General features: G+C 39.5%; 1 protein-coding gene across 6 annotated transcripts in view; it reads right to left on the bottom strand.

The window, feature by feature from the left end:
• IL15RA (interleukin 15 receptor subunit alpha) overlaps window positions 1-15,515 on the bottom strand; it is a 54,608-nt gene extending 39,093 nt beyond the window's left edge. For 2 of the 6 annotated variants that reach the window (XR_003204767.2, XR_012374592.1), the window contains exon 1: window positions 15,222-15,514. Coding sequence is in view for 4 of the 6 variants with exons in the window: in XM_025853619.2 (XP_025709404.1) it covers window positions 15,222-15,318 (97 nt within the window). In the remaining 2 variants the exon portion in view is untranslated. Of the gene's footprint in view, window positions 1-15,221 lie in introns of all 6 variants that reach the window. The other 4 variants (XM_025853619.2, XM_025853623.2, XM_025853626.2 and 1 more) reach the window with 4 other exon arrangements.
• Window positions 15,516-17,276: the final 1,761 nt, after the last annotated feature.

Below are 17,276 nucleotides of genomic sequence, written 5' to 3'. Positions count from 1 at the left end.
TCTTAGGATCTTCAGTTTGTCTCTTATAGACAGCATATAATCAGATCAATGTGTGTGTGTGTGTGTGTGTCTTTGCCAGTCTCTATTTTTCCATTAAAGAGTTTAATCCATTTACATTTAAAGTAATTACTGATAAGGAGGGACTTACTTCTGTCATTTTGCTCTTTGTTTTCTACGTGCCTTAGAGCTTTTTTTGCCCCTCATTTTCTGCATTACTGTCTTTTTGTGTGTGTGTTTAGTCAGTTTGATGTCATGAAATGTTTAAATTTCTTAATTTCTTCTATGTATATTCAATAGCTATTTTATCTGTGGTTACCATGGGGATTACATTTAACATCCTAAAGTTATCATGCTCTAATTTGGATTCACACCAACTTAACTTCAATGACATAAAAATTCTGCTCTTGTATAGCTCTGTCACAAAATCACATCTTTATACATTGTGTGCCCCAAAACATAAGCTAATAATTCTTCAAAATGCATTAGTCTTTTAAATTATGTAGAAAACAAGATTTGGAGTTACAAACCAAACTTACACTAATGTTACCTTTTATGCTAATTTTTTTCTTTAAATATATTAGTCTCTTAAATCATATAGAAAACAAAAATTACAGTTACAAACCATTGTTCAGTAATACCAGCTTCAATAATTGCCCATGAATTTACCTCTATTGAGATTTTTATTTCTCCATTCCGCTTCAAGCTATGTGCTAGTGTCCTTCTGTTTTGCCTTTCAGGACTCTGAGCATATACTGTAGGTCAGGTTCAGTGGTAGTGGACTCCCTCAGCTTTTGCTTATCTGAGAATGTCCTAATTTCTCCCTGACTTTTGAAGGACAGTTTTTCTGGATATAGGATTCTCAGTTGGCAGTTCTTTTCTTTTAGCACTGTGAATATATCGGCCTGCTGCCTTCTGGCCTCCAAAGTTTCTGATGAGAAATATACTGATAATCTTACTGGGGAATTCCTTGTGTATGATGATTTGCTTCTCTCTTGCTGCTTTCAAGATTCTCTCTTTGGCTCTGGCTTCTGAAAGTTTGATTCTATTGTGTCTTGGTGAAGGTCTCTGAGTTCATCTCACTTGAAGTTAATTGAGTTTCTTGGAGGTTTGTATTCATGTCTTCTATCAATTTTGGGAAATTTACCACCTTTATTTCTTCAAATATTCTCTCTGCTCCTATCTGTCTTACTTCTTCTTTTATGACTCACACAATGTTGGTCTCTTGATGGTGTCCCATAGTCCTCTTAGGCTCTGTTCACCTTTTTTCAATTTTTTTCTTTCTGTTTCTCAGACTTGATCATTTCTGTGGTTTCCATCTTCATATTTGTTAATTCTTTCTTCTACCTGTTCAAATCTGCCTTTGAATCTCTCTAGTGAAATTGTCATTTGAGTTATTGTACTTTTCAGCTCCAGAATTTGTTTTTGGTTTCTTGTTAGGTTTTCCCTTTCTTTATTAATATTTCCATTTTGTTCATACATCATTTTCCTTGACTTTCTCCACATCTTCCTTTAGCTCTTTGAGGATCTTTAAGACAGGTGTTTTAAGTCTTTGTCTAGTATATCTGCCATCTGGTCTTTTTCAGGGACAATTTCTGTTGATTTCTTTCTTTCTTTTGACTGGGTCATACTTTCCTGTTTCTTTCTATGACTTGTGATTTTTTTTTTAATTGAAAACTGAGCATTTGAATCTAATAGTGTGGTAACTCTGGAAACCAGTTTTGCCCGTATCTCAGGGTTTGCTGTTATTTATTTGTTTATTTTTTTGATTGTTGCAGGCTGTCACTGTGCCAGGGGTCAGCCTGAGTTGTAATCTTAAGGTCTTCTCAGGTCCTTTCTAAACTTTTCTCTGAGTTTGCATGGTCACTTTCTATTTTTCCCTGAATATGCAGTTGTTTATGAATGTCTTAGTCTTTAATGTCTGGCTCCCAAAAGGAGGGGATAGGAAAAAAGAATGGGGGCGCCGGGGAGGGTGCTGGCTCTCTAAATTCCTCTGGAAGTCACTTCAACTGGTTTGGGAGGGGCTTGCAGCAACAGGGAGAGTTGCAGCAAAATGGCTTCCTACCTCTTTGGCAGCACATCTGTGATCAGAAGCACCCATCAGCAATACAGCACAGATCCCTGGTATTTATAGGACAGGGTCCTTTTTGCCTTACCCTGGCTCCTGCAAGCTGTGTGCAGGCTTCTCCAGGAACACACGCACAGCTGCCTGCCATGTGGCTGCGGGTGGCCCATGGGTGTAAGGAGCTGAAACTGACCACCGTTTACCTTCCAAATCTCCCCTGGAAGTTGCAAACTTTCAATATATTCCAGAGTTCCAAAATAGTTCTATCAGACAGATTCTGCCAATGCAACTATTGTCTAGGTGAGTAAACAGAGTCTTGATACTTCCTACTCTACCATCTTCCCAGAATCCTACTTCACCCTACTGTTTTGAATAAATGTTTCTTTGGGTATACAGTTCTACACAGATGGTTTTTGTCCTCAGCACTTTGCTACTTTGTAGCTTTTAATGTTGGTGTTTTACTAAAAAGCCCACTGTGTGTCTAATTCTTGTTTCTTTGTTAGTAATTTATTAGCAATTTGTCTTTTCTCTCAGGATACTTAAGATCATCTCTGTTTTGGTGCTCTGCAGTTGTTCTTGGTATGGGTTTCTTTTTGTTTATCTTTCTACTTATTTAGGTTTCTTTCAAAAAGTTTTATGATTTTCTACATAAGGGAGTGATGTATCTGTTGATTTATTCCTAGGTAATTAATTTGGGGCAGGAAGGTGTGCTTTGTAAATGTCATCTTTTAAAAAATATATATTATCGAAATGCTTTTTGCAGGTACAGAGAAAGAATATTGATTCTTGAATATTGACTTTTAATTTAGCAATCTAGCTCAATCCTTAATAATTTATCTGCAAATTATTATGATGGAATAACAATCATATGTCTGAGAATAATGAGAGCTTGAAAAGTTCTTTTCCAATCTATATAATGTTTGTTTTTTGTCTTACTATATTGGTTGGGCCTTCTTGTTGAAGAGGAGAGGTTATAGTGTGAAACTTTGTCTTGTTCCTGTTTTGAAAGGGAATCTTCAGGTTTATCTATGCTATTTCTTCTTGAGTTAGTTTTGGTAAATTGTTTTTTGTTTGTTTGTTTATTTTTAGGGGGGGGCAGAGGGAGAGGGAAAGAGAATCTTAAGCAGGCTCCATGCTGGGTGTGGAGCCCAATGCAGATTTGATCATGACCTGAGTGGAAATCAAGAGTTGGACACTTAACCACCCAGGCATCCCAGTAAATTGTTTGTTTGTTTTTAAATAAGGATTTGTCATCTATACTTTCAAACTTATTAGTATGAAAGTATTTTAAATGTTTTATTTATATCCTCTTTTACATGCCTAATATTGTTTGTTTATGCATTCTCTTTTATTCTCGATTAATTCTCCTAGAGGTTTGTTCATTTTAGTAGATTTTTCAAAGAACCAACTTTTGGATTTGTTGCATCTCTCTAATGTACATTTGTTTTCAGTATTATTTATATCTGTTTTTATCCTTATTTTTTTGCTCCTACTTCTATTGGACCTATTCTGCTTTTTTTAAAAAAGATTTTATTTATTTATTTGACACAGAGAGAGAAAGAGCACGAGTGTGGGGGAGGAGGGGCAGAGGGAGAGAGAGAAGCAGACTTCCCACTGAGCAAGGAGCCCAGTGCAGGATTTGATCCCAGGACTCTGGGATCATGACCTGAGACAAAGGCAGACGCTTGACCAACTGAGCCACTCAGGCACAACCCCTATTGTATTTTTTAATAATATCTGTAGTTGGATGCTTAGCTCATAATGTGTGGCTTTCCTTATTTTCTAACGTAGGTACTCACTGCTCTAGGTTTCCAGAAGATGGTGTTTCATGCTTTTGTTTTGCTTTGTCCCAGTTAATTTTCTAGTTATTTATTTTTTTTCTGACTTGTATTCCTTGTGGTCAGAGAAGTTGGTCTATATGATAACTATCATTTGAAATGTATCGAGGCTGATTTTATGGCCTGGCAACACATAGTCAGTTTTTATAAATGTTCTCTGTGTGTTTGAAATGAATCTGTGTTATTCAGTTGTTAGACAATTTGATCAAGCTTGTTAATTGTTTTCACAACTTTTGTATTCTTACTGATTTATTTGCACATTTGATTCATCAAATACTTAGAGAGGTATGTTAAAAATTTCCATTATGATTGTATACTTGTTAATATATAATTATATATATATATTATAATAGTTCTGATCATTTTTGACTCATATATTTTGAGGCTGTGCTTTAGAATTGTTACCATTCCATGTTAAGCGACCTATCTCCATGTGGCGATTATACTACCTCTTTAACATGCATCCTTGATAACGTGGAGAAGTTAACTGATAGCCACAGCCTTCTCCCCAGCAATACAAGAACCTTAGAGATGCTTTAATGCCATTACCTGTTATTATTTTCTCTTCCTTTGAGTCTTTATTTCACTATCTTTCTTAAATGACAGTTTTGTGCAGCATAGAATTCTGCATTAGCAGGTAGTTATACCTTCCTTCCATATTCCACTGCTGTTGTTGAGGATTTAGCCATCACTCAAATTTGCATGACTGTTGATTTTTTTTTTTTTTTTAGAATTAGACAGTGAAGCCATCTGGGCCTGGAATTTTTTGTTGGAGTTGTTTTAAACTACAACTTTAACTCTCTAAGATATAAGACAACTCAGGTTATTCCTAATGGGCTTTCATATTTGAGTTTCAATGACTTTGTCCATTTTACCTAAGTTGTCATATTTACAGCCATAAAGTTATTCATAATAAAACTTTATGACCCATCTGATATTTGTAGAACCTGCAGTGATGTTCCTTTTCCTTCTCAATGTTTCATTCCCAATGTAGTTCATGTTTATTCATTTTTCTTCTTGATCAGTCTGGCTAGCGATTTACACTGTTATTGATCTATTGAAATAACCAGCCTTTAGTTTAATTGATATTATCTTTTGTTTTTCTGCATTCAATTTCATTGATTTCTGCTTTTATCATTATCATTTCCTTCCTTCTGCTTAAGGTTAATTTGTTCACTGACTTGAGACTTTTCTTCTTTTCTAATACAAGCACTTGATATGATTAATTTCTTTCTAAGATATCTTTTAACTGAGTTCCACAAATTGTAACTTATTTAAATGTATTTTATTATCATTTTCAACTAAAAATATTTTCTATTTTCCCACAGGTTATTTATAAGTGTTTTGTTGAATTTTGACATACCTGAGGATTTTCCAGATATTTTTCTGTTAAGGCATTCTAATTTAATTCCATTACATATTCTATGTAATTTCAGTGATTTGGAATTTGTTGAGGTTTGCTTTATGGCCCACAGTATATGGTCTCTCTTGGTGAATATTCCACATGTATTTGAAAAGAATGTGTCATAGGGGTCTTCTGTAAATGCCACTTAGATTAAAGTTTTGATCTTCTATATATTTACTGGTGTTTTTTTTTTCTCTATTAGTTTTTTTTTTTATTACTGAAGGAATAGTGTTAAAGTCTCTTAACTATAATCCTGGATTTGTATTTCACTTCCTTCAATTCTATCAGATTTGCCTTATGAATTTTGAAGCTACATTGTATAGGTGCAAATACAATTAGGATTTCTATGTCTTCTTGGTGAATTAACCCTTTTATTATGTAATGTCCCTCTTTATCCCTGGTAATATTCCTTATGATGTCTACTTTGTTTGCTATTAATACAAATACTCCAGATTTCTTCTGATTATTGTTTGCACAGTATATCTTTTCCCATCCTTTTTCTTTGGACCTATCTTTGCCTGTATATTCAGAGTTGTTATTTTGTACTCAGCATATAGTGGAGCTTTTTTATTTTTTTAATTTAATTGAAGAATCTCTATTTTTTAATTGGTCTGGTTAGATCACTTGTATTTAATGTAATTATTGATGTGGCTGGATTTAACCCTATCATTTTGCTATTTTCTATCTGTTCCATCTGATCATTGTTCATTTTTCCTCTTTCCTGACTGTTTTTGGATTGACTATTATTTATTATCCCACTTTATCTTCACCATTGGCTTATTTTATGTACCTCTTTAAATTATTTTTAGTGGTTTCACTAAAGTACACAGTATACATCTTTATTTTATCAAAGGCTACCTTCAAATAATATTACAGCACCTCACATATAGTTAAGAACTCTACCAATGCATACTTATAATTTCTCCCTCCCATTTTTTTGCTGTCATACATTTTACTTTTACATATTCTATAAATGCAATACTTCGCTATTTTTGCTTTAGACAGTCAAATATTTTTAGAGTGATTTAAAAGAACAAATATATTTTATTTACTTCCATTTTAACTATTTCCAGAGCTTTTCTTTTTAGAGATCCAAGTTTCTGTTTAGGATTATATTCCTTTTGCCTAAAGAATTTTTTTTAAATGTTTCTGAAAGCCTAAGTCTGCTGGTGATTAATCCTTTCACTTTTTGTTTGTCAGAGAGTCTTTATTTTGCTTTCAGTTTTTGAAAGATAACTGGTTATCCTCATTATAGAATTCTGGCTTGACAGGTTTGTTTTGTTTTGTTTTGTTTTAGCATTTTAAAGATGATCCATTTTCTTATGGCTTGAATACTTTCTGATAAGAAGTCTGCTCTAATTCTTCATTCTTCTGTGTGTAATGTATCTTTGTCCACTTTATCACAGTTTTTCTTCATCTTTGCTTTTCAGTGGTTTGAATACAATGTGTTTAGATGTGGGGGTGTTTTGGATGGGAGAGGGGTGGACATTTATCCTGCTTGATGTTCTCTGAGCTTCCTGGATCTGTGACTTAATATCTTTTATAAATTTGGGGACATTCTCAACTATTATCTCTTCAAATATTTCTTCTGCTCCATTCTCTTGTTTCTGGAATTCTGGTTACACATATATTAGACCATTTTCTGTTGTCCTATAGCTCTTGGATACTTTGTCTCACATTATTTTCTCTCTCACTTTTTCTCTTTGTGTTTCTATTAGAGTAATTTCTACTGACCTATAATCAAGTTTATTGATTCTTTCCTTGGCTGCACCAAGTGTTTTGATAAGCCTGTGGAAACCTTTCTTCATCTCTATTACTGTTTGTTTGGTTTCTTTTTCATTTCTAACATTTCCATTTGACACTTTCTTCTGGTTTCCACCTCTCAGCTGAAATTCCCCATTTGTTCAGAAATACCATCCATCCTTTCTACCAGAGCCTTTAACAGGTTAGTGATATTTATTTTAACTGCCAGTCTCATGGTTCTGATTTTTGGGGTCATCTCTGAATCTTGCTTATTGTTTTGCCCCTTGATAATGGGATTGTGGTGGTGGTGTGTTTTTGTGTGTCACATAATTTTTGATTGAATGCTGGACTATGTGTGTAGAACTGAGGTAAAATACTATTTATGCCTGAAAACTTCTTTGGCTAGACTGACAGAGTGGGGGAATTGAGTGGGTCTAGTCAGTTGTTGAATTGGGTTTGGATTTTGTTGTGCTCAGTTTGCCTTCAGAACACCACTGGCTTCAGATTCCTCTGGTGTTATCTTGTGCTTAGGGTGGGTGCTGGAGGGCCAGAGGGTTTTTCTGTGTTCCTAATCCACCCTCATCTTTCAGTCCTTCTCTATGTATCTAAACCCCAAGAGGACACCTCCACACTCTCGCCCACCACACCCTCTGCGGTTGACTGCTGTGCTTGCTACTTGGAGTCAGGAGAAGTTTTCTGTTGTCCTAATTTTGCCAGTCTTCGGCAGGCCCTGTGTGTCTGCCTCTCGGGGTTGGAGCTTTCAGTTATATTGCATCTTACTTCCTTGCAGTCAATTTCTCCCCTGTATCTTTACAGGTTTTGTGTAGGAAAAAGCTTCTTTCCCCTTATCCCATAGTAGTGGACCTCCAGTGGTATTGGTATAGGATCCTGAGCCAGGACCAAGTATGAGTGGGTTGATTTCTGAACCTGCTATCCTGTTCCACTGATATATTTGTCTACTTCTTAATCTTGACACAATACTGCACTGTCTTGGTTATGGTAGCTTTCTAATAAATCTTTGGTAATCAATTCCAAAGTTGAGTTTGGTCCTTTACTGAATTTTAGAATCAGTATATCAGTTTCTACCAAAAAAAAAAAAATCCTGTTGAAAGTTTGATTGAAATTGCATTAAATCTACAGATCAAGTTGGGGAAGAAGTGACATCTTAATAATATTGAATCTTCTCAGTATCTATAAACACAGTATCTCTCTCAATTTATTCAAATCTTCAGTAATTTATCTGAGAAGTGTTTTATCATTTTTGGTTACTGATTTTGTACTTTTTTTGTCAGATGTAGTCCTAAATATTTCCTTTCTTTATGTCAACACAAATGGTGTTTTTTCAAATTTTTCCAATTTTTTCAATTTCTAACTGCTTGTTGCTAGTATTTTATATATTGATATTTGTAAGTTAATTGTGTATTCTGCAATTTTGCCAAACTCACTTATTCTAAGAGCATTTTTGTGGATTCGTAGGATTTTCTATGGAGATAATCATGTCATGAGATTGAGTATATTTCATGATTTCATTTTATACACTTTGTTGGCTTACTAACTGTAATTCTTTTGATTGTATGATTTTGGTGGCTGCTTTTGGGCTCATGGTAAATGTCTTTACCTCATCTCAGTTCACCTTCAAGTGACATTATACCGCTTCACATATACAGTATAAGAACCTTAAGCACTGTCCTTCCATTTCTCTTCTCACAGCCTTTGTGCTATTGTTGTCATACATTTTGCTTCTACGTATATTATAAACACCAAAATAGATTATTCTTTTGCTTTAAATAGTTGATATGTATTTTATTGGGTCTAGATTTTAATAGATATTTGCTCTATATTATTCATCATTTCTGGGTGTTTTGTAGCAAGAGGATTTTTCAGAATATCTACTCTGTCATTCTGCTGGAAAAGGAAATCTACTAGTGGTGTAAGTAGATTGTGAACAGACCTCAAAGAAAGATAATAATTGATACTTGAATGCACAAGGATATCAATATACTAAAGCCAGCCCTATCAGCCACATGATGGCCCATTATTTACCCTACAAAGCTGGACTCTCTCATAAGGACACTGGAGATAATACATTTGTATCAATAACCCTTCTTCCTAGAGACCCCAATCACATCTTTTGACACTTCAATTATAATTTCTCTATATATTTTCTCATAACATTATTCCTTAGATATTCCACATAAGCAAGTGTTGTCTTATTTACAATATTGTGAGCTCTTTGGAGGTGGTGAATATATCTCAAAGTTCTCTGGTACTCCCACAGTGCTAAGCCTGGTATGTGATAGGTACCTTCTGGGGTTAGTGGCTTATGAATATACAGAGAGGAATGGATGAAATAATGTAAATAGTTGTAAACTTAAGGTTCCGGGATTTTAGAAACTCTTAAGTAGCCAAAACAAACAAACAAACCCATATACAAGTCCTAGTGATCATAAATGAAGTCACCAAAATAGTGTGTAGGGCCACACCTTTCTCTGCTTTGCAGAACTTGTGAATCAGACTTCTTTATCAGATCACCTTACACAGTCTAATATAGTAAGTATCCTTGGCCTACTCTCATATCCAGAGTTCAAAAGGTATCGTGTTAGCATGTCCCTCCCATTCTTTGAGGAGAGTCAGAATCCATTTCAATATTTTTTTTCTCTTATTCTACCATATATATGTCTACAGCATGCTAAGTGTGGTAGGAAGTATCAGGTGTAATTTCCCCTTCAAGAAGCTCACCGTGACACTGATGCATCGAAAACATAAAGGCCTCTGGGATCACAGCAATCCACTTTCCTTCATTATTTTTCTACCTGAAATGCCAACCAAGCCAACACGTTCATTTCCTTTGGCATTCACTGTAAGTACCCGCTCTACCCAGGTCATTATCTTTAACTTATCAATTCTGTTCTTTATCTCTCAGGCTCCCTAACTGAAATTCCCAGCCCCCATTTTGTGTGGTAGATGAATTTGTCTTGGTTGGGGTCTTTAAGTATTGTTTTATAAGGGCTTGGAACAGTTGAGTGGCTGTAAGCTGAAGAGCAAACAAAAGGGAAAGAATGAAATACACTCTACGCTTGTAAGACTCAAGAGGAAATCTGCCCCCTCCTCTCTTCCTTATTGAGACTGTCTCAGTTCAAGATTTCATCACCATTTACAGGAACTGTTGCAAAAGTCTCCAGCTTGGCTGCCTGCCTCCAGACCCTTTTGCCTACAGTTTACTCTTCACATTCTTTACAAGAGTAACCTTTCCACCAAGCTGGTACAGTAATGTCCCTCCTGCCCAGAGACCTTCAGTGGCTCCCTACTGCTCGGAAGAAAATCAAGTCTTTCCTAGTAGAAAACATTCAAATAACATCAACCATGCATAATGAGTAGCAGGGATATGACTCTGAGTATATACACTAGGGGATTTTATACATTTATTTACGTAGTTACACACTATTTAGTAAAATCAATTTGGCAAAAGTGCTTTAGCCCAAAACAAGTTGGTTGAAGTGATGATTTGATTGAAAAAGAATATCCCCAGAAGCATTTCTGCCACCTTTTTTTTAGACTTTGAGTTTTCCCTTGCCCTTTTTGTTCTCTATAGCTTATTTTCATCCAGCTGTTCCTACTGTGTGCTTTTTAGAACATCAGACATTTTGAAACAGCCTAAATATCCAGCCTACACACAGCTCTAGCAATAAGTCACCAAACTCTAAACAAATTGTAAAATATTATAAAATGTAAAATGTATGCACAAGTGCTATATATGGTGACTTTATAGTTCTAGAACCCTAAATTGGTTCCAATTTGCAAAATTTATAAAGTCATGAAAACATTGCCAAACAAGATCTGCTGTAATTAGATAAAAATAGTTCTGAAAAAAAAACCCAAATTCTATAACTTTTTTTGAGCTACTTCTTTTGTAGTTTTATTTTCTTTTTACAAAGCCAATTTAAATTATGACCGAAAAATAAGAAAAGGCAGACAATTACACACACACATGCGCATACAACCCATGGTGTCTCCCTACTCAGTGATAGCTACTTCTAGATCTTCTAGTAAAAACTGAATAATATGATGCATATTATTTGAAAGAACTGCATTTAATTTATGCAGTCCTCCACTGTTGAACATCTAGGTTGAGTTCAATAAATCCCATATTTTATGCATTTAAGTTTTTACGACTTTTTTTGCTATGAGTAGCAGCACAAAACAATAATAACTAGATAAAATTGATCTGAAATAGAAAATGAAAGGTTTGGGCAAAACTGCCCAGGATTCTGAAAAATGGTTTTAAAAATGTTTAAAGACACAAAAGTTGTAAAGCCCCAAAGCACACTAATACCTGTACAACAGAACCCAAGTTGGTGAGATATATTTATCTTCAAACAAATCCTCATCTTTAGCTGCTTTTGGCAAATCATCTGCAGCCTTTCAGGTTGTGAGGATCTTTAAGAAGTAAATTACTTCTTGCCCAAGATGACGGGTTTCCCCTCCTAAAATGCCTTTTGACTAAGAACAGATAACAGCAATTTGCTGCATCTGTTAGTATGGCAAACTAGCAGAAACATATCTGAAACTATATTATTTGTTCCACTGGTGATAAGGAATGGGCTTCTCTCTATAATTTCTGATCAGGATCATAGCACCAAGTAGCAAATCTAATAATTTGTATCCACTTCCCTTCCAAGCTCATTTAAAAACATTAGGTGCAGGCTCTTCTGTTAGCCCTCTGGTCATCTTTACCCTAATACTACATTGTCTTGATTACTGTAACCTTAAAATTCTTAAAATCAGAATGTTACTTCTCCAACTTAGAGAAAGTTGTTTTTCAAAGTTGTTTTGGCTATCCTGGGTCTTATGCATTTCCATGCGAATTTTGGAATCAGTTTGTTAATTTTTGCAAGAAAGCTTGTGGAATTTGGACTTGGGGGCGGAATATGGTTACCTTAGCAATACTGAATTGTCCAGCCCATGAGCATTGTATATGTCTCCATTTGTTTAGGTCTGCTTTAATTTCTCTCAGCAGTGGTTTGTGGTTTTTAGTGTAAAGGTCTTTCTCATCTTTTGTCAGATTTATCCATAAGTGGTTCATACTTTTTGATGCTATTGCAAAAGTTGCATATATTTTTAAGTTTCAACCAATTGCTCATTGATAATGGATAGAAATATAATTGGTTTTCATGGACTGATGTTTTGTCTACGGTGACCAACACTTATATGAACATCTGATGTTCAAAATAGGTGTAAGAGCAATTCCGCTGAGATCATCTTTTCAACAAATAGTGCTGGGACAGTTGGATATCCATATGCAAAAAACCCTGAAACCAAGCCAACATGGAACTTTCAAATCACACTTTATATTATATAAAAAATTAATTCAAAATGATTCACAGACAGAAATGTAAAATCTTAAAGCTATAAAACATCTAGAAGAAAACCTTTGTGACCTTGAGTTAGGCAAAGATTTCTTAGAGATGACACTGAAACCGTAATACATAAAAGAAATAAACTGAACTTAAAGTTAAAATTTTCTCTTCTTCATCAGACACTGTTAAGAGAATGAAAAGACAAGCCACAGATTCTGAGAAAATAGTTGCACATTGTATCTGATAAAGGTCTTGTATCCTAAATATATAAAGAACTCTTGAAACTCAATAATTCAACAGCTCAGTTTTTAAAAGGGCAAAAGGTGGAACCAGATGCTTTAGCAAAGAAGACGTATTTGATGGCAAATAAGCACATGAAAAGATGCTCAACATCACTGGTTATTAGGAAAATGCAAATTAAAAACTATGAGAAGAAAATACAAGAGTCCACTACACACCTATTAGAATGGGTACAAATAAAGAGATTGGCCAACCACACACACACACACACACACACACACACACACACAGATTGGTAAATATATGAGGTGATGAATGTGTTAACCTTATTGTGGCAATCAGTCATTTCACAATATGTACATATACTAAATCATCATGCTGTACATCTTAAGCTTACACAATGTTATATGTCAATTATATCTCAATAAAGCTGGAAAAAAATTTTCAAGGAAAAAAAAAGAAAGACTGGCCCTACCAAGTGCTGACAAGGATGTGAAGGCATTGGAACTCACACACCACCGGTGAGAATGTAAAAATTAAACACACACATGTCATATGATTCAGCCGTTCTGCTCCCACTGTCTCTACCCAAAAGAAATGGAAGCCTGTGTCCACACAAAACTGACATGTGAATGTTCATAACAGCTTTAAGTGTAACAGCCCCAAACCAGAAACAACCCAGACGTCCAATAACAACCGAGTTGGATGAACAAAATGCTGTGATACCCATGCAATGAAATACTTCTCAGCAATAAAAAGGAATGAACTATTGATACAGATTACAAGATGGAGACAGAATTCTCAGAGCAATTACTATGACAAAGTAGCCAGACAAGAAAGAGTACATTTTGTATGACTTCATTTATATAACATTCTAGAAATGACAGCAAGTCAAAAGTGACTGAAATCCCACGGTAGTGGCCTGGGGGATAGGGCTCGGTGGGAGATAAGCGTTACTCAGGACAAGAGGAAATTTTGGTAGTGATGATTATATTTACCTTCATGATCGTGATGGTTTCATGAGTGTATACATTTACCTCTAAACGTATCAAATCATGCAATTAAATGTATGAAGTTTATTATCTATTGTCTCTCACTAAACCTGTTCAAGAAACACTGAGAAACACCAGGAGCTGCAGAATAGTAGCAGTACCTTTGTGAGGTCAAAAACAAGGCTGTGGGCGGTGAGCTTTGGAGGTCTTGCCTGCAGAGTTCTCTGTACTTGCTGGGCTCTGACTAAAGCTGCATCTCACTTTCACACTGTGCTGGTCAAGTTGCCCCAGTCGTCTAGCTACTGGGCACACTGGCTAGGGAGATGAGAGGAACGCCCAGGTCACCAACATAAGTCAGATTCTCAGATGGGGTGGGGGGGAATCCATAGTCTCAAGAAAATAAAACTTCATGAAACCCTGCAGAGCTACAGGGTTCACACCAAGCCAGCAAGCAGCTACTGTGGGTGGATACCTCTGATCAAGTACTCGGTGGATAGATTGGCCCGACTGGATGTAAACTATTGGGAGTCCTGCCTTAAAACACACACACACACACACACACACACACACACACACACACACACACACACACACACGAGAGAGAGAGAGAGAGAGAGAGAGAGAGAGAGATATCATGGGGTTAACTAACTCTTGGAGAATCTATGAGTGGGCTTTAATGGGTCCCGGGCCCCCAAACTAGATGCATGTGCATTCACGCATTTTTCTGGGGAGAGGGTTCCTGGCTTTCATCGGACCCTCAGATTGCTCCCTGACTGTAAGAAGCGCCAACAAGGATAAAGCCAGACCATCTATCCTTTCTCCTCCCTCCTCTCTAGCTCCCCGGAATGAAAACCTATGAGTCACTCATTCGGTTCTTCCTGCGTAGATTACATTTATGCGAACTACGTTCATCTGGAATACACCGAGCCACCACTGGCTTTATTTCTTCCCCCTTTGCCTGACAGCCCCACCACTCCCGCGCCCTTCCACGCCCTTCCACGGTTTCCTGCTGCTTAAGAAGTTGGAGTGGTTTCCAGGTCCCTCGCGAGTGCAACCTGCCCAACACGTTTTTTCTCCTCAGAGACGCAGTCTCTACCCCATCCTGCCGCCACCCATTCGTATTATTCTCTTTCGTTTGAGGGTAGAGAGCAGGTCGCTTTCCTCGGACCCCTGTGGGCACTGCACGCGGTGCAGCGTCTGCACAGCTTTCCTCGTGGGGCTCGGAGAACCGCCTCCACGCATTTCTCTCAACTGCTGGGAGACTCCCACCCGGAACCCCCACTGCAAACCCCGCGCCTTCCCTTCGCCTCGGACACCGCGAAGACGTGGAACCCAAAGCCTGGCCACACGTCTCCCTTCCCTGGGTGACCCCGCAAGCTGCGGTGGGTCGGCTCCTGGCGCTGCGCTCCCCACCGCTTCTTCCACGTGTCCCCGAGCGCGGGCGCAGCGCCCGGTCCCCTCTTCCCCGCGGGCGCAGCGCCCTTTCCTGGGCGCCGAGTCGCGGCCGCGGTAGGTGGGGCGCCCCGGCCGCCCCCCGTCACGCCGCGCCCCCCTGCCGCGCCAGGGACGCACGCCTCTCCCTACCCGGCGTCGCCGGCCCGAGAGTCAGCAGCAGCTGCAGCAGCGACAGTAGCGCGGGGAGGGCGCTGACCCTGCAGCCAGACAGCCGCCACCCGGCCATGGCCCGAGCCGGGCCCTGGGCTCGCCGCGGCCCGGACGCCCCGCCGGCCGCGCGGGCAGATGCCCGACAGTCCCGGAGGAGGTGGCGGGCGCAGCTCCCGGGACTTGCTGTCCCGCGAGTCGCATTCGCTTTCGCTTTTGCTTTAGCCCCCGGAGGGCTGGGGAGAGGTGAGAAGCAGTGACAGATCCGTGACTCAGCATTCCCACCCCCTCCTCTCGAAAAAGCCCCGGCCGCCGCCGTGCCCCCAGCGCAGCCACCCGCGTCCCCGGAGCGCCGCTGGCTGAGCGGAGCGGGGACCCTGACCGTCTCCTGCAGAGGCCTGGGGTCCTCCCCCTCCTCTTCTCTCCTCGGCCCTGGGGACCCCAGAAGTAAGTCCATTTGGTCCTGTGTCCCGTCTCAGAGGGAGTCGGCACCATCGGGAAGCAAACTCTTACCAGTGAGCACGGCGGGTGGGCGTTCACACCTGCTTCTGCGGCGCCGGGTCACTTCCCTGCGCTTGTCTCCGCCTGTCACTCGGACTTCGACGTCCCAAGTGTCCGTGCTCTGCCGGGCTGGCGGGCGAGTGGCCCTGTGCGCCACTGGTCCCTCCGGTCCGGGTGGCCGCGGAGGTGTCGCCGCTCTGTGGCTGGTCGGGAGTCCTGCCCCCTGTGCCACCTGCTCACGCCTGCCTGCTGCATCCCTGGCAACAGCACTTTGCCTTAATCCAGTCGCGAATTTCTTCCCCAAGAAAATGTCAGACCCTTGAAGGGGGCGCGGGAGGGAGGAGAAGGCGAAGGGCCTGACAGTTACTCCTCTCCGCGCCTTAGTGCCTCTCTTCGGACGAGTTCTCCTCTGCCGTCTTGCTCTTTTGCGGGTGGGGTTTTTTGTTTTTTCCTTCCTTTCTCGGGATCTCAAGTGAAGCCTGACGTTATTAAAGACCCGTCTGTAATGAGAAAGCTCCAGGTGCACAGTCAGAAATTCCCGGTTATAGGACTGAAGTTAGGCAAGACAAGGCATCTCTGGGCTGCAGTCTGTTCCCCCCAGTGGTAACATCTGGAATCACTCTAATATAGTATCACAACCAGGAAACTGACCTTCATGAAGACCCACAGGCCTTCAGCAGATTTTGTCGGTTTTCCATGCATGCATTCACAGGGGTAGTTAGCTCAGTGCAGGTCTGTCACACACGGATCCGTCTGTGACCACACTGTCAGGACAGGGCACAGGACCCGTGGCAAGGATCCTTCCTCCTTCTCTGTTACAGCCACAGTCACCTTCCTCTCTCAGCCTCTTTCGAAGCCCTGGCAACCACTGATCTATGCTCCATCCCTAGGATTTTGTCCCTTGAAGAATGCTTATAAATGGAATCAGCAGTTTGTAACCTTTAGAGGTGGGCTTTTTTTCCTCCCAGCGTAATCCCCTCAAGATCCCTTCAGGTTGTCCATTTGTCCAAACTATCTGTAGTTTGTTCCATTTATGAGTAGCACTGATGGTTTCTTTCTTCTTTTTTTTTTTTTAATGTAGGAATCTCTGCCGTCCACACTGCAACAACCCTGTACTTTTATACACACATAAGTTTCCTAGAGCTGCTGTAACAAAGTACCCAAACCAGGTGGCTTCACACAACACGAATTGACTCTCCCAGTTCTCGAGGCCAGGAGTGTTGGCCACGCCCTGCTCTCTTGGAAGGCTCTCGGGGCAGATCCCTCCTTGCCTCTTCCAGACTCTGGTGTCTGCTGGCAAGTCTCATGGTTCCTGGGCTCGCAGATGCATCTCTCCAGTTCCGTGGTAGTCTTCTCCCTGTGTATCTCCACATCATCTCTCTCTGTGTGTGTCCGTGTCTGAATTTCTCCTTTTTATAAGGATACCAGTCGTATTGGATTAGGACTCACCTACCCTAAAATAACCTCATTTTAACATAATGACCTCTGTAAAGACATTATATCCAGTAAGGTACTGGGGGTTAGGACTTTAACATA

This window comes from Callorhinus ursinus, unplaced genomic scaffold, assembly GCF_003265705.2.
Source record: "Callorhinus ursinus isolate GAN/ISIS: 27379988/994484 unplaced genomic scaffold, GSC_fseal_2.0 scaffold36, whole genome shotgun sequence".
In the NCBI taxonomy this organism is placed as follows: Eukaryota; Metazoa; Chordata; class Mammalia; order Carnivora; family Otariidae; genus Callorhinus; species Callorhinus ursinus.
The sequence above is the reverse complement of the archived record's forward strand: the minus strand, read 5'-3'. Positions and strand labels throughout refer to the sequence as shown.